The sequence below is a fragment of the Rattus norvegicus genome, chromosome 7, assembly GCF_036323735.1.
Source record: "Rattus norvegicus strain BN/NHsdMcwi chromosome 7, GRCr8, whole genome shotgun sequence".
Lineage (NCBI taxonomy): Eukaryota > Metazoa > Chordata > Mammalia > Rodentia > Muridae > Rattus > Rattus norvegicus.
In genome coordinates this window covers 118,804,806-118,828,521 of record NC_086025.1, presented here as the reverse complement: position 1 = coordinate 118,828,521, position 23,716 = coordinate 118,804,806, and the positions used below count along the sequence as shown (strand labels likewise).

At 51.3% G+C, this 23,716-nt stretch overlaps 1 protein-coding gene across 3 annotated transcripts; it reads right to left on the bottom strand.

Annotated features, from left to right (window-relative positions):
• Positions 1–72: 72 nt before the first annotated feature.
• Positions 73–23,407, bottom strand: Ttc38 (tetratricopeptide repeat domain 38). Of its 3 annotated transcripts, none has more exons than XM_017594774.3 (14): positions 23,261–23,383; positions 22,464–22,577; positions 21,242–21,323; positions 19,648–19,819; positions 17,004–17,177; positions 14,260–14,335; positions 12,294–12,413; positions 10,661–10,720; positions 9,333–9,371; positions 6,330–6,411; positions 5,156–5,321; positions 4,365–4,524; positions 4,071–4,144; positions 73–2,444 (listed from the first exon to the last, which is right to left on the bottom strand). In XM_017594774.3, the coding sequence occupies exons 4-14, from the start codon at positions 19,815–19,817 to the stop codon at positions 2,351–2,353; spliced, it is 1,215 nt and encodes a 404-aa protein (XP_017450263.1). In that variant the 5' UTR covers positions 19,818–19,819; positions 21,242–21,323; positions 22,464–22,577; positions 23,261–23,383; the 3' UTR covers positions 73–2,350. The 3 variants fall into 3 exon arrangements, with proteins under 3 accessions (XP_017450263.1, NP_001123971.1, XP_063119400.1); NM_001130499.1 differs by having other exon boundaries at positions 2,131–2,444; positions 22,464–22,541; positions 23,261–23,367; XM_063263330.1 differs by lacking the exon at positions 73–2,444 and having other exon boundaries at positions 4,071–4,175; positions 22,464–22,541; positions 23,261–23,407.
• Between the last annotated feature and the right edge of the window lie 309 nt (positions 23,408–23,716).

Below are 23,716 nucleotides of genomic sequence, written 5' to 3'. Positions count from 1 at the left end.
GTAAGACCCCAAAGTGGCCTCACCTCAGGAGTGCAACCCACAGAGCACAGATTGACAAAGTGACCGCTGCAATAGCATGAGGTTTTTTATTCCACGTACGTGGGGCTGCTCATCCACGCAGGGAGAGGCAACCCCGAACCCAAAAAGCACACAACTTTTATTCGTTACAGAGGGTAGATTTCAGCAACAGGGTTAGCTGGCCCATTCTCATTGGTGGTACACAGGACAAAGGATCTGGTCAGGTATTGGCTGGCCTGCTCAAGGCGCTGTTCTTGGCTCAGTTGGTCACTTTCCTCATCCAGCCCTACACCTGGCCTTGGTGAATCACTGGGAAAGGGCTAAGTTGGCACGTCCCTTAGAGGGGGAGTGAACTGGGTGGTCGGGCAGGGTCAGGATGACATCTTGAGGTTGTTCTTGGAATTTACCACAGGGAGGGGTAGGAGGTCTTTCTGAGAACAGTTGTTTTTCTTTGTTAATTAGCTTAGTCAGAATCTTGATCACCAAAACCTCTTTCATATCACTGGATATCATGATGTCAGATGCATCTCTCAGAAAGGTCACAAGTTTGTCATAGGCATCCTGACCACCAGATGTATTTCTCAAAACCATGTGTTTATAACTTTGTTTCTCATATCTATGAAACTATGAAACTTTATTTCTTCACTCAGAGGTGCCCATAGGAGAGGGTAGTCAAAGGGATGAATTAAAATTTTTTAAAGATTTATTTATTTTATTTATATGAGTACACTGTAGCTGTCTTCAGACACACCAGAAGAGGGCATCAGACCTCATTACAGATGGTTGTGAGCCACTATGTGGTTGCTGGGAATTGCAGTCAGGACCTCTGGGAGAGCAGTCAGTGCTCTTAACCGCTGAGCCATCTCTCCAGCCCCGAACTAAATTGTTATAATGCCCAGAACCTGTCCAGTCCTGAGCAGACTTTAGGAACTCCGAGCAGGCTGAGCAAAGCTCACTGGTTGGAGACCTCTACCCTGACCCCACCACCCCGCTCACGACTGCTCATCACTGAACCGGGAGGAACATCTTTGCCCTTGCACCTCCCCTTCTGGAGGACAGCAACAAGACTGCATCAATTTCCAGGAGGGGTATCCCTGTCACAGAAGCAAGAGATGGGTTTAAACCTGGTGGCAGCAATGCCAATTATCTGGTTATTTGCCAAGCAGAGCAGCCTCAAGCTGATGTAATGGTTTGAATAGGTTTGGCCCCCTTGGCCCACAGGGATTGACACTGTTAGAAGGTGTGTCCTTGTTGGGGGGAAGTGTGACACTGTAGGGGTGGACCTTGAGGTCCTATACTCGAGCTCCACCCAGTGCAGAAAAGACCTTCCTGCTGACTGCAAAGCAGAAGACAGTCTCCTTCTGCTGCTTTCCGTGCAAGATGTAGAACTCTCAGCTCTTCAGCACCACGCCTGCCTGGATGCTGCCATGCTCCCACCATGATGATAATGGACTGAACCTCTGGAACTGTAAGCCAGCCCCAATGAATGGTTTTCCTTTCTAAGAGTTGCCTTGGTCATGGTGTCTCTTCATAGCAATAATACCCTAACTAGGACAACTGGGGTCTCAGACCCACTCATAGGAGCAGAATCAGAGCTAGCCAAGGAAGCCACACCCCTAAAGCTTTACTCCCATGTGCAGTTTAAAGAGAAGCTCAACTTGGCACCACCAAATCCCCCAGGGAGGCAGAAGGCATCCTTCCCCTCATCTTTGGGGATGGTGGCAGGTGCTATAGTCTGGGGCTAACAACCAAAGCCAATGAGACAGATGCCCTCCCCCAAAAAGGAAAAGCCACTGTACACTGGCACCCTAGGCAGCTCACTGGAATCCTCTCGGGAGGAAATGGGACAGCAAGACCTGTGAGACTATAAGGAAAACTAAATGAAAAGGTTCTGCTAGTTCAGTGCATGTTTGTGTGTGTATGTGTACGTGTGTGTGTGAGTGTATACTTCTAAACCTCCCAGCTGAGCTGGCCACACCTCTGCCCAGCCTGCTGGGTGTGGGGAGAGCACTTCTAGACCTCCCGGATGAACTAGCCACACCTCTTCGCTGCCTGCTGGCTTCAGCAGGAGAAAATACAAGGCACCTGCAAATAACAGCACTGCTTTGGTTCTGGAGGCTTAAAAAAGCATGTTGGCCCTGAGGGGAGTTCCGAAAAGCACTCAAAATTAACTTGTTTTCCCTGTTTCTACCAAACTACTGATTTGGGGAGTTCTGCTGGGACTAAACTTTATCCTCTGATGAACAGACCCAGCTACTTCCTATCCCAACCAGGCAGCCAATCTAATGCCAGGAGGTCAGTGCTGAGCTGCAGGCCAGGGCCCTGCTGGCCATCACGGCATAAGATGGACAGCTGTTGCCTTGCGGATCAGCCGCTCCGTCAGGGGTGAGTTGGGTTTCAAGGCGTCACGCTCCATCAGAAGGCTCCTGCGGAAACAGAGGGTGTCTGTTATAGAATCTTCTAGAAGGTTGTGGGAACATGACTGGCAGAAGCAAGATGGGTCCAGCCGCCTGGGCAGTCCTTTGGTTTTTCCATGAGAGGTAAACACTAGAGCTGAAGGCTCCAGTATGGGGCTATCACGGTGGCTTTGTCTGTCTTGGGGGAAAGAAGCCATGGCTCAAGACCTCATAGCTCAGGCTTCTGTCACGGGAACACACATCCAGCCATGGAACCCTGGGCCACACTCAAACCATCTAAAATCACGGCAGAGGTTTTACTTGTGAGAGGGATGGGCTGCACTCAGAAGCAAACACTTGGAAGGAATGCCCCACCCCTGCAGTGTCCTTCTAGGTAGCTGTGCCACCTCTCGATCCTGCACTACCTCCACTCCAGCACGGGCCATGCTGCGCCCAAGGATCTGACCTGGCTCAACCTTCAGCTCCCTCCTCTGTCCACAGAGCCCAATTCTCCTGGTTGTGACCGCCTTTTACCCACAGCAGGCTCCCAGAGGCTCAGCCTCTAGAGCAGCACATGTGCCTTTTTTCCCATATAGACCCGGAGTAACAAGAACAGGGACATGTTCCCATGGCAGTTCTGATGAGTTCAAAGTAGTTCAAATGTTCCCGGCCATTACCTGCACTGCAGAGGGAGTCTGACCCTACGCCCGGGGCACCTGCCTAGAGCAGTTCTCACGGGGCGAGGACCCAAGAGCCCTCTCCTTGGCAGAGTAGGTGATGAGCCAGGGAAAGGAAGCATAGTGGTTAGGGCTGCAGGGGTACCTTTATCAGGTATCCCGGACACCCCCAGCTTCCAGGTTGCCGCTTTCTCTCCTAAGCAGGCCCACTGGCTGAATGCCCTGGGCATTTACTCTTCCCTTTACGCCTCTATGGGATCCCCCTTTGGTCCCCCTATGGTCCTCCACACCCTCACCACCATCCTTTTCTCCTGACCACAATTATGTAACTGTCCAGATGTTTGTGTGCGAACTGTTTTTTTTTTCCCCCATGGGTTCCGAAAAGCCAGCTGAGGCCTAAAGGAGCAGACAACAAAAGGAGACGAGCTGTCCCAGGAAGAGGGCACAGCACGTGCCAAGGACTTGAGAGCAAGCGCACTGGCTCACTGTGTAGTTCAGGGTGGCTAACATGGGAGGTGAGCTGGGGTGGCAGGAAGCTAGGCAAAAGTGTAGCATTGGGAAAGCGGAGGCAGGCAGATCTCTAGATTCTAGGTCAGCCTGGTCTACAGAGTGAGTTCCAGCCAGGGCTACACAGAGAAACCCTGTGTCAACACCCCCACCACCACCAACCCTCGCAAAAGGGTCATTGGCTGTCTCCCTTTGTCAAGTTGACCCTGCTAACTAAAGAAAACCAGGGGTTGGGGATTTAGCTCAGTGGTAGCTCTGCTAGGCAAGCGCAAGGCCCTGGGTTCGGTCCCCAGCTCCAAAAAAAAGAAAAAAAGAAAAAAGAAAAAAAGAAAACCAAACCCCAGCTTGCCCCTCGCTTTCCGAACCCCAAAAGCAGAAGTGTACATGCCAAGGCAGGTGTGTGCACAGGGAGGCCATGTGCGGGGGACACCCCCCCCCCCATGCCTGGCTGTAGGAAGGGCAAGGCACTCACCGGGCCACATTCTTATGGACGCTGGAGGTGCAGGTGAGGGCCGCATGAATCAGCAGCTGGTTGAAGACATCTCTCTGTACCATGTCAGTTAGGCAAGTTAGGCACCTGCAACACGGACCCGGATGGGCTCCCAACCCCAAGGAGCCACTGAGACAATCACCACCCTCAACAGCACACCCTGGTGGTAGCATTTAACAAGGATACTCCTACCCCATGAGTACTGACCACCCAGGAGACACCTGTCTGCTGGACCAGGCGCTCCAGCCTCTGCTTCTCTTTATACAGCTGGCTCACCTGGGCATTGCTGCCCCCAATCTGGACGATTTGGTATCGGATTGGCAGGAGAAGTTCTATGACTCGGTCAGAGTTTCCGTTCTCAGCCTCCACAAGGGCCTGGCATAGGGGCAGCCCAACGTCTTTCGCTAACTGGTGCTGGCAGTTCTCCCCTGGGGACCTGTCACCAAGACCAAAGCTCAGTACCCACCTTCTCAAAGTCCCACCTGGGCAAGGGACCCAAAGTTAGGGCCATTCACAGCTGCCTGATGGTATTCTGCTAAGAACAGGAGGCATAGGTACCTGCCCAATGTATGGAGAGGGCAAGGCTCCCTGTCTCCAGTCTCAGTTTGCCCATCTAGAAAATGGGGTAATAGCACAGCCCTCACAGAGAGGTCAGAACTGCAGACGATGCAGGCAAAGCCTGGGTACGAACAGCCAGAATTACCACGGCCAGCAGAGAATGCGTCTGCAGCAACCTGTCCTTCCCAGACCACCCTTGTCAGCCCAGAAGGCGCCCATTTCCAATAGACAAACTGAGGCTCAGAGCAAAGAGACAACTCTATGTCCTGAGGACACCCACCGGACCACCCGAAGGCCAGACACCCATGAGAGGCATGCCTGGATGGGCACGTACCTGGGGATGCCTACCTAGAAGCATGGATAGCCTTAAAGCCGTGCTAACCAGAAGGATCCCACCCTCAGGTTTCCGCAGGAAGGCAGAGCAACCCCTAGAAGGCCTTGGCTTAGCCTTTGCTTTCGTTCACCCTCTCAGCTGGGCCCTAACATCATGGTCTCAGGGCTTCTCATACTTGCTGGCCTCCTGCAGGGTGGTCAGCAGCTCCTGCGTGGTCTGGAGGTCCTGTGCACCCAGCGAGGCCATCAGGAAGTGCGCATCATTGAACAGAAGGATGTGGTCCCGGGTATGCTTCTTGGTCATGGGTAGTACAGCCTGCCACCGCTGCCCAAGGGACACCCCTGGGGACAAGAAGAAAAGCCCAGGGCTTGGTGTGAGGCAGCAGGATGCCTTACACTTGGTTTCTCTGAACCCATATCCCTCAGAAGCCCACCCAATCTTGTCCTGTGAGAGGCCAGGAGGTGAGTGGAGCCACCAAAGTCTACGGCCTCCTGGTTTACTGGAAAAGCGGCAAACTTGTGAGATAAAAAGCAGATTTGAAAAACTGTCACAGGCTATCAAACTATTCTTAGTACCCTGATAGATCCCAAAAAACATGATTTAGATGTTCCCTGTGGTGATTGCAAGCCTGGTACCTGTGAAGAGCAGTTCAGTGGTTAAGAGTCCTGGCTGCCATTTCAGAGGTCCTGAGTTCAATTGCCAGTAACCAGTGGCTCATGACCAATTATAAGGGATCTGATGCCCTCTTCTGGCATGCAGGTGTATATGCAGAATACATTAAGAAAAAAATACATAATAAATTTTAAAAAGGAGACGAGTTATCCTTGCTTATGAGGGTGGGAGATGAGAGGCCTCTTCTGGCCTGCCAGCCACTTAGCACCCCACCTCATCCCTCACAGTGGGATTCTGGAGCTCCAGCCTTTCTCAGCATCTCTCTGTGGAGCGTCATCTGGACCTCCAGCCTGGGCAGGAAGCCAGCCCCGTCAGGGCAACTGTGAAGCCTGGGGTGTCAGGCTGAGAAACCTCTGCAATGTCAGAGTTGGGAAATTCTCACCTCCTGTGATCTAGGAAAAGAGGCATCGGCCAGTAACCAGACGCCACCTGTGCCCTGAGAGGTCTGCCAGGCAGGCTGTCAAGGTTTGGAGCCTAAGGCCATCACACCAAGGAGGGGCGGAGAACAGAACAAAGGGCGCTGGACGCCAGGTCAGTTGCCTTGGACTGGCGAGGAGGCAGTTGCATAAGCCGGTGTGTAAAGCTGCAACCAGGCTCACTCATCCCGTGGCCTCTCCCTCAGGATGAGCCATCACTCTTTCCCTTGTCATGTGGGGAGAGCGAGGAGACCCAGCTACCTTCCATCTGAAGACGGTAGAGCATGGAACAACTGTCCACCACATCCAGCATGGCGCCACTGGCCTTCAGGCTGGGGAGGATCTGGAAGACAAGGGCCATGGGAGGCTAGGCTCAGAGGGACAAGTAATGACAGGGCCATGGGAACAGCCTGAGGGAGTTGCCATCTGAGCTGTGGGTGTGGCCTGGACAGAGAAAGCTCTCAGCAAACAGAAGCATCATCACCAGCACCCTGGCTGTCAGGACTGTATCACTTCTCTGCCTTCTGGCTAAGATAAAGCACAGGATCACAGCTCCCACTGATTATGCAACTGTAGATGCCAGAATGTATAAAGGGCGTACATGTGTGCACGCACATGTGTGTGTGTACATGTACATGCGCATGCATGTATACACACACACACACACACACACGCACGCACGCACGCACGCACGCACGCACGCACGCACGCACGCACGCACACGCCCACTCCACCCAGGGTTAGTGCTGGGCCCTGTCAACTGCTGCCCCCAGCCCTGTGTCTAAAGCTTCTCTGGCAGGAGGCTCATCTCTTGCCTGGTCATATTTCTAGCTTCATCTCTAGATCCGTCTACACCTACCCCTCAGAACACACAGTGTAGGTCATCTCCATTTCCTTTCTAAGAAGCTGGTCATGATAGAAGGACTCCTCCTCTGGGGTTCTTACCCCCACATCGTGAGCATTCTGTGCCAAGATTTTATTACGAAGACCTTGCCGAGGAGCTTTTCCTTTCAAAGGATGCCAGGGGATGAGAGAGGAACCACCACCACCACACCACCATCACCACCACCATCACCACCACCATCATCACCACCATCGTCACCACCACCACCACCATCACCACCACCATCACCACCACCATCATCATCACCACCACCATCATCACCACCACCACCACCACCATCACCACCATCATCACCACCATCACCACCACCACCACCACCACCACCACCACCACCACCATCACCACCACCATCACCACCACCACCACCACCACCACCACCACCACCACCACCACCATCACCACCATCATCACCATCACTATTTCACATGTACAAGTATTTTGACTCCATGTGTGCGTAGTGCCTACAGAGGCCAGAAGTGAGCATTTGGTCTCCTGGAGCTGGAGTTAGACAGAGCTGTGAGCTGCCATGTGGGTTCTGGGAATTGAACCTTGGTCCTCTGCAACCGCAGTTGTCGCTCTTAACCAATGGCCCATCTCTCTAGCCCCACGACTTTTCCTTTCCTTCTTTTCTCATGGAACTGGGGTTGATCCCTGGATGCCATGCATGCTAAGCAAGCGCTCTAACACTGATATCCTTTGTGCCAGCATCCTGATTAGCTAGGACCGCAGGTCTGTGCCACCGTGAATAGACTGCTTTGTACAGCATAGATTTTTATAACAATAAGAACAGGTAGGGGTCTGGAGAAATGGCTTATTGGTTAAGAGTACTGGCTGCTCTTCCAGAGGATCCCGGTTCAATTCCCAGCACTTACACGGCAGCTCACAACTGTCTGTAAGCTCCCTCTTCTGACCTGTGCAAGCACCAGCCATGCACATGGTGCACATACATACATACATACATACATACAGGCAGGCAAAATACTCATACACATAAAATACATCATTAAAAAATTAAAACACACACACACACACACACACACACACACACAAAACTGGATATAACGCTCAGCAAAGGCACTTGTGAGGTCACGCCTGTTTTGATCCCTGGAACTCACACATTAGAAGGAGAACCCGCTCCTCTCGCTTTTACATACGTGTCATGTCATATAGACACATATGAAATAAACATGACTTTTGTTGAGACGGGGTTTCATTATGTAGCTCTGGTTGTCCTAGAACTCACCCTGTAAACCAGGATGGTAGTAAAGTCACAGAGATCCTATACCTTGTCTCCACCTCCTGAGGGTGAGATCAAAGGTTGCGGCCACTATGCTTGCCTCTGGCTTTTTAAGATTTATTTATTTCTATGTGGGTTGGTGTTCTGCCTGCATGTCTGTGTGGGAGTGCCAGGTCCTCTGGAACTGGAGTTACAGACGGTGTGAGCTGCCATCTTGGTACTGGGAATTGAACCCGGGTCCTCTGGAAGGGCACCTGATGCTCTTAACCACTGAGCCATCTCTCTAGCCCCTGCCTCTGACTTTTTAAAGTTAAAAGTGAGTAAAAATCCCAAACAAAACAAAACCTCCTGGGGACAGGTGAATTACCTCACTAAGAATAACCATCTCCCTAACAATTGGAGTGGGTGGCTGTCTCTGACTCCATTCCCTGCCATTGGATCTGCTTCCCCTAGCTGGCTGCCTGGTCAAGCCTCAGTGGGAAAGGATGGATTTAGTTCTGCTTCGACTTGATATCTCAGGGTAGGGTGGTACCCAAGGGGCTTCCTCTTCTCTGAGGAGGAGAGAAGGTAACAGGTTGGGGTTGGGGGGGGGGGACTTGTGAGGGTGGGACTGGGAGGAGGGGGGAGGGAGGGACTGCTGCTACTGGGATGTAAAGCGAATAAATAAATAAATTAATGAAAAAATGAATATATGTTGTATGTGGGGAGAAAACAAAGGAATACCCATCTAGGCCATGAGGTGGTGGCCCATGGTTTTAATTCTAGCACCTGGGAGGCAAAGCCAGGTCTGAGTTTGAGGCTAGCCTGGTTTATATTACAGGGTGAGTTCCAGGACAGCCAAGGCTACACAGAAAAACCCTGTCTCAGAGAAAAGAAATTGTTGTCAGAGATTCCTTAGGCACATCGGTCTCTAAACACCATGGGTGGCAGTGAGCAGAGGCTCAGTGATCCACTGAGTCAGGACATGGCTCCTGCGAGCAACCAATCCCACGAAGCCTTATCCGAGAACTGGGGGACGTTCTCCCACCGTACGCTCTGGCATGGACAGTGTCAACGGCCCGGAGGCTATGAGAGACAAAGTCAAGCTGCAGTCACGGACCGCAAATGACGCAAACACACTTACATGGCTGTCGTAGATGGTTAGTGCTGCCTCGTAGTCTCCCTGAAAAGGGGGAAATTACTGCGATTAACATCTGGAGAAGTCAAAAAGCCATGCTTGGAGATGGACCAGGAACAGCTGACCAAGGAAGGCCCCCCCCCCCCCCGAAGGGGTGGGCAGGGCTCAGTGGCAGCCCAGTGTGGAGAGGGGAGAAAGTGAACCAGGAGCCTCCACGGCTTTCTCTATGGGTAACAGTGCTTCGAGAAGCAACCTGACAAAGAGGAACCTGCCCGTAGCCATCACCTGTTCCCGCCCCCCTTGTCCTAGAAGAATTCCTTGTCCAATCTGAGACCCTCCCTGTATCCCAAGCACTTGATTCCACCTAAGGGGGTGTAAATAATAGTGTCTTCCAACATCTCAGATGCTTGGATACTTGGTCCCCACTAGGTGGTGCTGTTTGTGCAGGCTTAGGAGGTGTGGCCTTGGAGGAAGAGCTTGAGGCCTAACCCTACTCTCAGTCCAGACTGCTTTGTGCTTGGATGAGGTGAGTGTGTTTGCTGCTTGCTCACACCCCTCCCCACTGTGACTGAGGCTCTTATGCCTCCGGAACTGTAAGGCAAATAAACACTCCTCTACAAAGTTGCCTTGGCCACAGTGCTTTATCACAGCAATAGAAAAGTAGCTAATAAGTCAGATGAGTCCTGCTTCCTAAGAGTGAAAAATGTCTCTGAGGAGTGCAGCCTGCAAAGCTCTTGGGATATGGTTGCTGTCTTGCATCAGGCACCGTCCGTGCTGTATAGTTTTATGTCAGCTTGACATAAGCTAGAGTCATCTGAGAGGAGGGAACCTCAATTAAGAAAACGCCTCCCTGAGACCTGGCTGCAGATAGACCTGGCTGCAGATAGACCTGTAAGGCTTTTTCTTAACTAGTGATTGACAGGGGAAGGCTCAGCCCATGGTGGGTGGGGCCATCCCTGGCCTGATGGTCCTGGCTTCTATAAGAAAGCGGGCTGAGCAAACCATGAGGAGCAAGCCAGTAAGCAGCACCCCTCCACAGCCTCTGCATCAGCTCCTGCCTCCAGGTTCCTGCCCTGTTTGAGTTCCTGTCTTGCAACCCTTCAGTGACTGGACTACAGTGTGGAAGTGTAAGCCAAATAAACCCTTTCCTCCCTAACTTGCTTTTGGTCATGGAATTTCAATGCAGCAACAGAAACTCTAACTAAGACACCATCTTTTGTACCAACATGGAAAGGTACTGCATGGGAGTCAGACGCATAGTGGGGGGCTAGGAACTACCTATTCTTTGGACATCTGTGCTGGGTTGAGACAATCCAAATACACAAGCATCCTACCTTTTCAATCAAGTACAGGGCCCAGTGCCAGTAATTATGGCAGGCGAGCATATCGGAGTCCTGCAGAGAGAATGAAAGAATGTCTGAGTGCCTGTGGGCTGGGTCTATAGTTCAGTTGGTGTCCTGCATGAAGCCCTGGGCTCAATCCCCAGCATCGGAAAAGCTGCATGATCCCAGCACCAGGGAGGTAGAAATAGGCTCAGGAGTTCCAAGTTGGGCTGGCGAGATGCTCACTTGGTGCAATGTTTGTTGGGTAAGCATGAAGACTTGAGTTTAGCTCCTGGTGAGCCCAGGTAAAAGCTGGATCTGATAGCGTATGCCTGCAATCGCAGGAGGGTTCTTAAGGCTTTCTGTCCAGCCAGCCCTTGCCTAACCAGGTACTAGGAAAAGACTCTGTTCAAAAGATGAGGCAGATGGCACCTGGGAGGTGACAATGGGGCTTCCATATGCACACAGACACATGTGCATTTACAGCCATATACAGGTGTATATGTGTAAACAGATAGACACACACACACACACACACATACACACACACAAACACTTACTTGGAGGTCACACACACCAAGGTAGGGTAATGCTTATGTTCTGGGGGACGAGGCTAAGATGTGCTCCCCACCCAGACATTTCTCTCTATTCACAAAACCTTTCAGTATCTGCCTAGGTAGTCCTAGGAAAAAATAGTTTTCCAGACCCTGGAGTCTGGGCATCTTTAGAACAGGTTGCGTATTCATAAACCTCTCTTGTTAGTCAGCTGCACTGAGAACCGTACTAGGAGATGCTAGGAATTGGCTTGGCTGTCAATCACAGTCCTAGCCCAGGGAACAGCTCTGAGGGATGCTGGAGGCTACCCCATCCTGCCTGGTCTGTGAGGTGCTGAGCATCTGCTACTCAGTGCAAGGTTCAGGAAGGAACTTTCTGCCCTAGCTGGTGGTGCCCTTGCATCCTGCTGTGGCACAGAAGGCAGGGCGGCAAGGATCTGTGGAAGGAGGTCAGGTCAGGTCAGGTGCCAGAGGCAAGCCCAGACAAAACAGGCACACACAGAGGAAGAAAGGTTACAGCAGCTAGTGGGCCAGGAGAAATGGCCTCCAAAGAGGGCACTGGGCAGTTAGGAGCAGGGATGAGTAAAGGTGGGAATAGGGAACAGAGACAGTGAAGCCACAAGGTCAGGTCACAGAAATGGTCAGGCTGAGCTACAGGGATCTGAACCATCCCAACCCTCACATGTCAGTCCTACACCAGTGGGCCATCACCCTATCGGCCTGCCTCTTTCCCTCACACTGTATCATCTGTTCCTTAAGGCCACTCCTTGAGTAGAGCCTTATGGGTACCTGTTGGCAGCATCAGGAACACATGCAACCCAGGGCCCTGAGGACTATTTCCGTAGTGCCCTTTCTACCCGTTCTTTTCACCTCAGGCAAGATACCTCAGGCAGACTCTCACTGTACAATCGCTTAAAAAACGCTGGTAGGTGTTGGGGTGCTGTGGGGTTCCCAGAGGATGCCTGGCTGTCGGGGATGTTTCCTGGGGAGCTAAGCCATATCAGTAAATCCCACCTAGCAAGCCCTGGAGGAATTCCAGGCGTCGGACTGGGTGGTCCAGTGGATGGTCACTGCCAAGACTCAATGCATACCTTCCAGTGGCCTTCGGAATGCTGCATGAACTCCAGCCCATCTTTGATCTCTGCTCTCATTTCGTGTATGTGGGCCACAGTGTGCACTGACCACGCGTCTGTGGGCTCGATAGATAGAGCCTACACGGGGCAGGAGGTGGAAGGACAAAGGAAATAGGAATTAGCTTTGTTTCCTGCAAGAGCAAGGGTGGGGACGGGGCTCTAACTCAGAATAATTATAATCCCAACTCTGGCCCCATTTCCTAGGTGTCTTGTGGGTACCAATGTGTGCCTTGCCCACCTCAGCAGGCTACTGACGAGGGAGTCTCTGCCAGTCTCACAGAGGCAGAAAACTGAGGCTTAGGAAGGCCCAGATTTTCTTCCTGGGTCATCGACAATATGCTACCCAAGAGCCCCATACCTCAGTTTCCCATGATGGCCTTTGGGGTTGCCTTCCTTTCAGGGCTATGAGAACAGTGTAGACTGTGGTGTCCTCTGGCGGTGAATGACAAGAGGCTGCCCCTCCCACCTACCCTCAGGAGCTGGTCACACAAGTGGCTTCCTGAGTTAGAAGTTGTTCATGACAAAAATCAACTTGACCCCTGAGCTCCACAACGAGGCAGAGTTTGTGAACTGGTTTTCTTCCCCTTGTCTGTCTACTTATCCGGTCAGTTCATGTCTATTGGGCACCTACTGAGTGCTGGAACTGAAGCGGTCAACTGGGGCTCACTGCAACCCCATTGCTGGCTTATACTCAGAGCCCCACAACAAATCCCGGCTCCCTTAGGCCTGCTTTCCCTGGGGCCTAGAACTGCGAGTACCTCCATGCTGGCCTGGCGCCTACCGCAAGGGTTTCAGCATTGTGTCCCAAGCTGTCTCTGTCCTCCTGTTCCTGTCCCTCAGCTTTCACATTCCTGTCCTCTCCATGTGGGCCTTGGGGCGGAACACCCGAGGGCCAGGACAGCTGGGCGATATCATAGGGTGCACCCTGAGCATGCTGGGCACCAGCACGCCTCTAGGGAGCCCCTCTAAGAATGCTACCTTCGCACAGGGCAGTTGAGAAATAGGACTCAGCCTTGTTCTTTCTGTCTATCGGGCTGACCAGACCTGTCAACTTGACCCTGTACCCAAACCTGTCACATGACCCTGAACCCAGACCTGTCACTTGACCCTATACCCAGGCCTGTCCATCATTTGACCCTGCACCCAGGTCTGTCAGTCACTTGACTCTGCAACCAGGTCTGTCAGTCATTTTTTTTTTTTTTTGGTTCTTTTTTTCGGAGCTGGGGACCGAACCCAGGGCCTTGCGCTTCCTAGGTAAGCGCTCTACCACTGAGCTAAATCCCCAGCCCCTCTGTCAGTCATTTGATCCTGTACCCAGACCTGTCAGTCACTCTAGGTCCAGGCCCACAAGGGAGTCTTCAGAGCTCCAGGTCAGCCAGCACATCCCAGCAGAACACAGAACACAGGGCCCGAAGCATCTAGCAGGTTCCATGCTGGCTCCACCCCTCCCATTGGTAGGTACCCCAAGTGATGACTGAAATCTATGAGACAAGCTTGTGGGCAGGATAAGGAGCCTTCCACTCAGTGGGGGAAGAAGATAACAGGATCAGGCCCTGACCCAGGAAAGCTATATTTGAAACCTCCAACCACCTCAAGCCTCGCGCATGGCTAGACCCAGTGGAAAGGTGCAGTTCACAGAGGAAGATCCAAGGTTTGCACCCGTCCTGCTTAGCCCTGTGGCTCTGGAGCCAAGTGGGACTCACAGAAACACAGAGCCAATGCTCTGGTGACCCCTGAGCCTCACTGTCTCCTCCGTTCCAGGACCTTGGGAGGATTAAAGGAGTGTCAGACAGGTAGCTGCTTGCCCTAATACTAGCTCTTCCAAGAGTAGCCCCCACTCCAAGGTGGGGAGGCAGGGTTGCTTGATCCACATATGAGGGACCATCCCCAGATGTGCCTCATACCTTGAGGAGGACCCACTTACCTCTTTGGCGAGCTTCTGTGCCTGGTCATAGAAGTTGGTTTCCATCAGTCCGAAAGAATAGATCCCTTTCACATAGCTGAAAGCACAGAAAAGGCTTCAGTACCCAAGAACACAGAGAGGAGCTGGTGGAATGGAGCCCCCCAGCAGGGCCGGCTAGAGTTCTCACAGCCAGGGCTTCTATGTGACTGTGTTTGGACAGAGAGGGTTCGCAGGTAGAGCGGAGGTGTGATGCATTGGGAAACCATCTGATCACTGTTTTCCTCTTTGTAAGAAGCCAGTGTAGAGCTGGTGTCAAGGAAAGAGGACTTGCTGGAACCCTGATTCCCCTCAGGCCATCAGGGAGCTGGACAAATCTGCACTGCACTCATGGGCCACCAGCAGGAGGCAGCCATGAGAGAATAACATGACCCCCCCCAACCTGGAGTGAAGCTGAGCTCAGCAGATTTTGATCTTTCTTGAAGACAAAGGGACAACATGCTCATTAGGAAGGTTCTCGGCCTTCTTAAGCTGCAGCCCTTTAATACAGTTCCTCATGTTGTGGTGACCCCCAATCACAAAATCATCTTCGTTGCTACTTCACAACTGTAATTTTGCTGCTGTTATGAATCATAATGTAGATATCTGTTTTCTGATGGGTCTTAGGAGACACCCTGTAAAATGGTCATTTGACCCCCAAAGGGGTCTCAACCCACAGGCTGAGAACCACTGGTCCAGACGCACCTCCCTGGGAAGCCTGGGGTCATGGGTAGCTCCTCCCAGGCTTCTGTTGCTCTCTGCACCATCCTTCGCCCGGCCTGGAAGCACCCACTGACCAGCATGCCGCTCCCCAGGATGATTCCAGAGCCCCGTTTGTCCCTCACCGTCCATTCTGTCCCATATACTCTAAGGGAATGCATACTTGCATTTCTTATCAGTCACCCAGTCACTGAGCCCCAAGGCGGTTGGTCATAGGTGATGGGGGGGTCTATCCTGTGTCCTTCTGGGGACAGAGTGGAGATAGATGTTGCTGTCTGAGACTTAGGTGTCACCTCTACTGTCCAGCATAGGGGCAAATGGCATCTTTTACTAGAGAGCAATAGCTTACAGGTGACTTTAAAAATTATTTACCAAGGGTTAACTGTAGGTCAGGTACTAGTAGATACTTTAACCACCAATTTGGATGAACCAAGGTACCGGACCCGTGGTCCAGCACCATTCTGAGGGTCACCACAAAGGTACTTGTATTGGGTGTGATTAACTTTTAAACCAGTAGACTTGTAAACAAACAACGCTCTGTTGCAAGATACTTGATCACATGGTGAACCTGAGATTATTTTACTTACTGAAGAAGAAAAACAAAACCCAATTGTTTTTAGTTGTGGCATGGTTCGGTCCTTAGCACACACCTTTAATCCCTCTGGCTGGAATACAGACATACCCATTGTCCACACACTGAATCCCAAACAACGAAGGTAAAGTTAGATTGTAGAGGAAAACAGCCATGTTTGAAAGTGATGTCTAATTGAGTGGCCGACACAGCGATGAATCAGAGAAAGATTTGACAGGATAGGATATGCTCAACTCTCATGAGGAAAGGGTTGCTACTTGAGGGAGTGGGAGGAGGTGGTTTTACTCGGAGAGTTTTACAGCAACAGGTTGAAGAAAGAACAAGCTAGACGCAGGTGAAGATCAAATGAGCCAGAGGAGACAAAGGAGCCAGAAGATTAGAACAGATTGCCGGAGTTAGTATGAGGCCAAGCAGAACAATAAAGTCAGAGTCCAAGGGGGAAGGCAGAGGCAGATTGAACCAGTCAGCTTGGAGAGGAGTTTGAGCTGGAACAGCTGAGTTGAACCTGCCAGTCAGAGTTCAGAAAGAGCTAGAAAGGGTGAGTTTATGCAGCATGAAGTCTGAGAGGCTGAAAGCATTCTTGGTGAGGTAAGGCTGTCTGGAGGTTAGAAGCTTCCAGGGCTGGGCCTAGATTAGCAGACAGAGACAGTAAGCTTTGGAACAACAATTACTACTGGAAAATAAAAAAGTTACTTTTACAAAGTTTCCCAGTAGTGTGGGTGGCTCTTGTCCAATTAGGTGACAGTCATAGAGAAAGAGTCCTGGAAAGAAAGAGACACCCCATATTCCTTCCGGTTGCCTTTAGATACAAAGAGGAAGTTGAGTGGACTTCTGAGGGAATTTCCAGCCTGTTACCTGCCCTATAGGTTCTGAATTTGCCAGATGCTACCTAAGCTACCTTTGGAGAGCACCCCTTTCCCTTGTGGCAACTGGTATATCCAGAGGTCATTGCTCTGACCATCTTGAAAAGAGAGAAGGATGTGGCCAAAGGACCTATGGCCCTATAGGGATGAGCAGGCGGCAACTAGGCCTCGTGACTCATACCTGTAATCCCAATATCCAAGAGGTGAGCTGTGAGATTGCTGTGAATTTGAGGCCATGCTGGATTACAGAATTATATACTATCTTACAAACAATGAAGCCAGCAATGGATATGAACTGTGGGTATTAAGCCTTGGAGAACATAATCTTGGGGATGCTTGTCACTGCAACAAAATAAATCCTATCTGACTGATACACAATTGGCACTGCCTTGTTCACAGGATGGGATGAAGATCAAACAAAAGAAAGGAAGCCTTTTAGATGAGCAGCACGAGTCTCATTAGCTTTAGGCTGGGGCCAATAGAGTTTCTATGCCTTTAGGGCAGAAGGGAGAAACTGAAGGACAAAATGATGTAGTTTTCTTAATGGCATGTACCTGCTAAGGGGGGTGTCAGGGGTCCAGAAGGGGTAAACTCGAGCCACGGAATCGCGCATCTGCTCCTGGTAGCCCAGGTAAAAGTAGGCATCGTGGGAAAACTTCAGGGCCAGCATGTCTGTCGGGTGGTCCCGGAGGATCTGTTCCCAGAGTTCACAGGCTTTGGGGAAGTTCCTGGAAGCCAAGAACACACTGAGCATGAGGTCCCCATCCACAGGGAGTGGAAAGTCACACTGTGTCACTACCTGCCTGAGCTGCTTTAGGTGATTATATCTGGGGTTGGGGAGATGGCACGCCACTGTGTAGGGTAAGCATGCTTGCTGCACAAAACCGGGGTTCAAATCCCCACCAACAGTACAATTCAGGCACGGCCACGCTCCTGTAACCCAGTGCTGGGGGCAGTGGGGAAAGGAGGACTTCCGGGTTTGCTGGCTACCAGTGTAGCCGAGAGACGGTGAGCTCGGGTTCAGTGAGGGACCCTGCCTCGACGGATGAGGGTGAAGAGTGACAGAATGGAACACTTGGCATCCTTCTCTGGCTTCTGGGCACCAGGGCACATGCGTACCTCACCAATGCAGACGTGGGTACACATGCTATAGTGCCCCTCCCCCATCGCACACAAAGATAAATAAAGTGGTAAACATAAAGTATATAATGGGTCACAAGACTAAAAAGGGGTGCAACGTGAAGGGGAGGAGATAGAGCAGGTAGCAGACTGAGTATGTGAGGCATAAAGAAAAAGGCAAAGGAAAGGAAGCAGGGCCTGGAGGGGGGCAGGGGCTTGAGTAGGAGTGGTGCTGAGGAGAACAAAGAATGATAGCACCCATTACTTTGTATACGAACAGCCATTAGTGAGAAAGGAAAGGTTTCCAATTAAGAAAGAGAAAATTGAAGCCAGGCCTGGTGGTGCATGTCCTTAATCCCAGCATCCAGGAGGCAGAGGCAGGAGGATCTCTGTGAGTTCGAGGCTGGCCTGGTCTACAAAGAGAGTTCCAGGATAACCAGGACTGTTACCCAGAGAAACCCTGTACCCCCGACACACATGCAAAAAATAATTCCATCAAGAGCTAGGGATGTAATTGGAGCCTGCACAGCATGTAGGGCTCTGGATGGAGTCTGTTCCTAGCGCTGCACAGAAAAAAAAGTTATAGACATATATGCGTACACATTTGCTCTGTTAGGTTGTACCTCCTAAGATGTAAAAAGCCAATGAGAAATTTCACCCTCTTGTTCAGCTTTAAGGGGAAAAATAAGGAAACTGGAGAGATGGGTCAGTGGTCGACCGCACTTGCTGCTTTTGCAGAGACCCCAGGTTCAATTCCTGGTGTGCATAGAACCATCTGTGACTCCAATTCCAGGAGATCTGGTGCCCTTTCCAAGTCTCCAGGGGCACCAGGTGTACAAGTGGTGCACAGACATATGTGTCAGCCAAACACTTAGGCACGTGATATAGAAACAAAGAAATCTTTTCAAGAAAGGGGAAAACAGGTTTGTCTGGTGTGGTTGTGTGCACACATGTGGAGGCCAGAGGTCAACATCAGGTGTTTCCTTTAATTGACCTCGCACTTATTAACACAGTCTCTCAATGAACCCGGATCTTATCAAATCAGCCAGACTGGTGGGGCCAGTGAGCTCCAAGGTCTGCCTGCTCCTCCTCCATGGCCTGTGGGTTTCAGTACACATCACCATGCCCGGTTTTTCGCCCGGGGGTGGGGGGTGGGGGGGTGGACATCTAAACTCAGATCCTTAAACCTGTGTGGCAGGCACCTTATCAGCTGAGCCATCTCTTCAGTCCAGAAAAGGAGGCTTAACCAACTGCTGAGGACAATTTGCTCTGACACCATGGGGCATCTGAGAACTCCACCTCGCTTGCCCATGCAGGCAGAGAGACTTCCCTGGAGGATTGTGGGAATGGAGGCAAAGAATGATCTGGATGGTAGATAGAGGTGTAGAAACCCTGTGCGTGTGTGGTGTGTGTGTGTGTGTGTGTGTGTGTGTGTGTGTGTGTGTGTGTGTATGTATGTATATATGTATATGTATATGCATATGTATACATATATATCCTAAAGACTTGTATGTTAAAGGCTAGGTATCTCAGACTGTGCTGTTGGGAGGTAGAGCAACCTCCCAGAGTTTTGGCCTGGTGGTCTTAAATTAGGTCACTGGGAGCATGCCTTTGAATGATTCCTAATAGGAGCACACCTTGGGCCCTTCTTGACTTTCCAGGCTGCTATGAGATGAGTATATAACCACCAGAAAGTACTGCCTTACCATAGCCTCACAGGCCATAGTGTAGGTTCCCATAGACCTCTGAAACCATAAGCCAAAATTAACCTTTCTTCTTTATAAATGTATTGTCTCAGGTATTTTGTTACAACAACAGAGAGCTGATGAACACAGCAAGAAGCAAAAGGGTCGATTGTTTTCTTCTCACTCCTGGGTGTTGTGATTAAAAATAATAACCACGTTAATAAACCATAATAAGCTATTCTGAACCCTGGACCAGGAACCCTTGCTAAATATTTCTTCATTCAGCATTCAGTTTGGGTCAGAGCAACAGGCCTGTGAGATGCTCACTCAAGCTCTGAGGCATCGCCTTGCACAGACTTGGAGTCCCAACCCCCAGCCCAGGGAGGCCTCTCACCCCTTGGCAAACATCTCCACCGCAGACACATGCAGCCGCTCCCGGGGCGTCAGAGTCTGGGTTTGAGAAAATTCCACCATGGTCTTCACAGCCAGGTCCAGGTCTTTGTCCAGCTTCACGGAGGTTCCCGTGCCAATGAGCACAAGGCCGTTAGAGATGGCAAGGCCCATGGCTGACAGAAGATTGGAAAATAGCTGGTCACCCAGCCCAGCCCAGCCCAGCCCAGCCCAGCCCAGCCCAGCCCAGCCCAGCCCAGTCCTGCCCTGCCTAGCCCCACATCCTATGAGGTTCGCTATCAAGACCTGTTTGCACTGTGTGCAAGGTAACGGCTGCAGCAGAACTTCTCAAGTAACTAAAGTTACTTTTTAACTGAGCTTTCTGTTGAACCCCAAGATCTGAGGTGCTTCCCTCTGCCCTCAGGAGCCTGGCAGATACTACGAACCGGTTCATCAGCTGGTATAAGCAGCCTGGGCCTCCTGGGATGGCCAGTTAATGCTGTTCGGGGGAACAGAGTCAACAATCCCTGAGGCCCAGACTCTGATGCTGTCTTGCTGTGGCCCTCACACATGATGGTGCAGTGGATGAAGGTGTGAGGTTCTCTACCCATGCTTCCCAGCCTCCTCTTGAGAAAGATGGAGTGTCCCCTAGTGTGCAGAACGAAATCACTGACATTGACCTGGCAGAAAGAACCATAATGCTAGGATAGCCCTACCCCAGCTCCGGGACCCTGCTCACAGCCTGAGTCCACTCTGACCACTAGCTGTCCCTGTGGCTGCATGGCTTGCCCTGGCTTTAGTGGGGCTACGTTGCTGCAGGTGTTAAGAACACCCCTAACCTCTGTCTCCCTTTCATAGTCTTCTCAAATTCCAGGAACTCACCCAACACATGCGCCACCCATCCAGGGTTCTGAAACGTACTCAACTGACCTCTCCCAGCCCAATACATGCAAGGCTCTCCCGTGAGCCAGCCTCTGTCCCCCATTTCCTTTCTGCTTTAGTGGCTCTGGAGGTATCATGAGTCCTGAGACCCCTGACAAAGGTTTTGGGAGCCATCTCTTGGGTTCTAGGATTCTGGGCTTTAGAGCCAGCTAGACTTAGGTATGTGTCTCACTTTCACGGAGCCTCGTTTCCTCGTCTGAGAACTAGAGGTGGCATTTTACGTCAAATCGACAACAGTTAGAAAAAAGATCCAGGATAGCAGTTCTCAACCCGTGGGTGTAGCCCCTTTGGGGGATGAATGACCCTTTCACAGGGGTCACCTAAGGCTATCAGAAAACAGGCATTTATGCTATGATTCCTAATAGGAACACGCTTAAACAGTTAGGAAGCAGCAACGGAATAATTTTAGAGCTGGAAAGCGTAACACACGAAGCTGCCTGAAAGGGTAGCGACATTAGGAAGGTTGAGAACCACGGGCCTAGAGCCTTCTCTAGAAATGGCGTCCTCACAGGGGCAGCCGTAGTTCCAAATGCAAAGGTAGCTGTCATCGTTCACCACTCTGGATGGTGTCAACTCAGCCAAGTGGCAATTTGAGTGAGTCCCTAGCATCAGGGAGTGTGACAGACGCTTCTGCACCAGGGGAGAGCTTTACTCACCGAAGGTTGGATCTGCTGCCTTAAGCTTTGACAAGCAGCCCTCGATGCCACCAAGACTCTTGTCATTGGTCCACTTGACGTACTGGAAGGAGAAATGCAGAACCAATCTGTCCTTGTGACTCTGAGTATCAGTGAGGGCATGCATCTAAACTCAGATTAATTAGTTAATTAATTATTGGTCAGGGGTGCTGGAGATCAAACTCAGTCTCACACAGCTCTACTACCGAGGGTCTCCTGGACCTGAGTTATTTTTTCTTTCTAGAACACTGAACGTTTTCTGGACCCTAATTCAAAAGAGGTATAACTTCGTGGGTCTTCTAGGAAGAGGCTACACGTTTGGATGGCACTTCCTAGGCCTAGGGATGCTCACTCCTAGTAAAGAACTGTGGGAGAGCAGGCCCTTCCCAAGAGATGAAGTGTGGTGCCTCTCCTTCTTCAGCACTAAGAGGAGCCCTAGAGTCCACTTACACAATCCTTGCTTCCTTTCTCTCAGAAATAACTCCTAACCTGGGTATGGTGGCTTACACCCATAATCCCAGAGACTGAGTAAGGCCGATTGCTGTAGGTCCCAAGCCAGTCTGGGCTACAGTAGAAACCAACGGAGGAAAGACAATGGCCAGTGTTCCTTACATTTAGCGATGTGAAGGCAGGAAGATGGAGAGGCCAGCCTTTGTTTTCTATTTGTATCTTCAGATGCAGGCACACCTTGGCCCTGCCTCTGACATAGTGGGTAACGTTTAACACGTTAGTTCAGTTCTCTGAGTCTCTGTTATCCCATCTGGGTTCATCCCATCTTGGACCTTCCTTCTGAGACCCTGCCCCATCTCCTGTAAGCTCCCAAGTCTCTGAACTATAGGATAATCCACTGCTGTAGAAGTGTCTGGGGATGGGTAGAAAGCCTTGGTCCAGCTAACTCGATAAGAGCTTCAGAACACCCCGTGCCTTTATGGCAGAGCCCACAGCAAACCCTCAGCAGGCCATAGTGGGATATCTGTCGGGGGAACTATTTTCAGGCCCCCTTGGGGTATCCATTGCTGTCCACCTTTGAACTGGGAACCTTGAGGACAGGGCTGCTGGGACTAGCAGAGATGCTTCACATATTGTTGGACCTCTGTGGCAATGGGTAGCTCTTCACTGCAGTGGGATTTACAGACCACTCACCCATCAAAAGCCTTCCCTAGAGCCCTTCAAGGAGAACCATGAGTCTCTTGGGCCAGCATACCTGGGTCAAGGTGGCATCGAACAGCTTGCAGGCTTCATTGCTTGTGGTTGAGAGTGGGAGCCCAGCATCCTTCCACGCCTACACAACAGGAAAGGGACACCGGGTTTTCCTGGGCTGAGCCCCCAAACCCTTGGTTACTACTCTGCAAAATACCTTAAACACTTACCAAGTGTCAGCCAGAAGACTGACACCTAATAGCCCTTGGTAGGAGGTCAGAGTTCAAATGTGTAACTTAAAGGATGTGTGGCTTGTCACAGGCCTAGCAAGGTGTGTACTACCTGCCGACACTTGGCATCTCCTCTCCCACTGCTTGGGGGCTGGGGGTGTGTGTCCCACCAAGCTTGCAGTTGGGAAACTGCAGATTACTATAGCTGCCCTCGGTGACCCGATGACCGTCAGGGTGCACAGTGCCCGTGTCACCCTTGGGCGTGGGACATGCCCTTAAGTCCTGGCAAGCAAAAAATTGCACTTTCCAGGACTTGGAAATCAGGTGGCTGTGGCAAGTCCACTGGCTGCTCCTACCTTCAATCTTCCTAGTCTGAAAAATGAGCTCAAAGCCCGGGCCCTGGGTGGCTTCAAATGAACCGTTCCCTGGATTCAAACCCAGTTCACAAGCTTCCACTGGTGCACCTGACCGGGAACCAGAGTCCCCTCCACCCTGGGCTGCATATGTACAGCAAGCTCAGGTTAAGGTTCCCTGCCTGATTCCGGGTGACCTACAAGTTTGATCTCGACTGCTGCTCGGCGCTGAGCCAACTCCCGGACCGAGGAGAACCCAACCGAACCGGTGCGCGTACCTGGCAGTCTCTCAGTGACATGATTATAGATTTGGTCTGTAGGGTGACAGCACCGGTCAAAGCTTTTGGAGTTTCTGAGGTCCGCTGGGGAACTGGGGGTGTTATTGATTGCGGAAGGGGGCGGGGCGCAGCGAGGGCGGCCGCGCTATCCTGATCTCTCATTGGTGGCTTGGGATGCACATGCGCAGCTCAGCTCAGGGGCAGACAACTCTGAACCACAAGATCCCTGGAGGGTGTGGAAGGTGTGGGTGTAGGTGTGGGTGTGGGAGGAAGGGGAGGAGGAATGGGTGGGGGTAAAGAGTATGGGAGGGTATACCGGGTCGTATTTCCCTGGTGAGGTGCTCAAAACTAGACTGGCAGCTGCAGCCTCTGCTCACATGGGTAGAGGTGCCCAGCTTAGGTTTAAATTGCCAATATCTTCCTTGTTCATCGGATGGCGTGGGTGCTCGTGGTTTA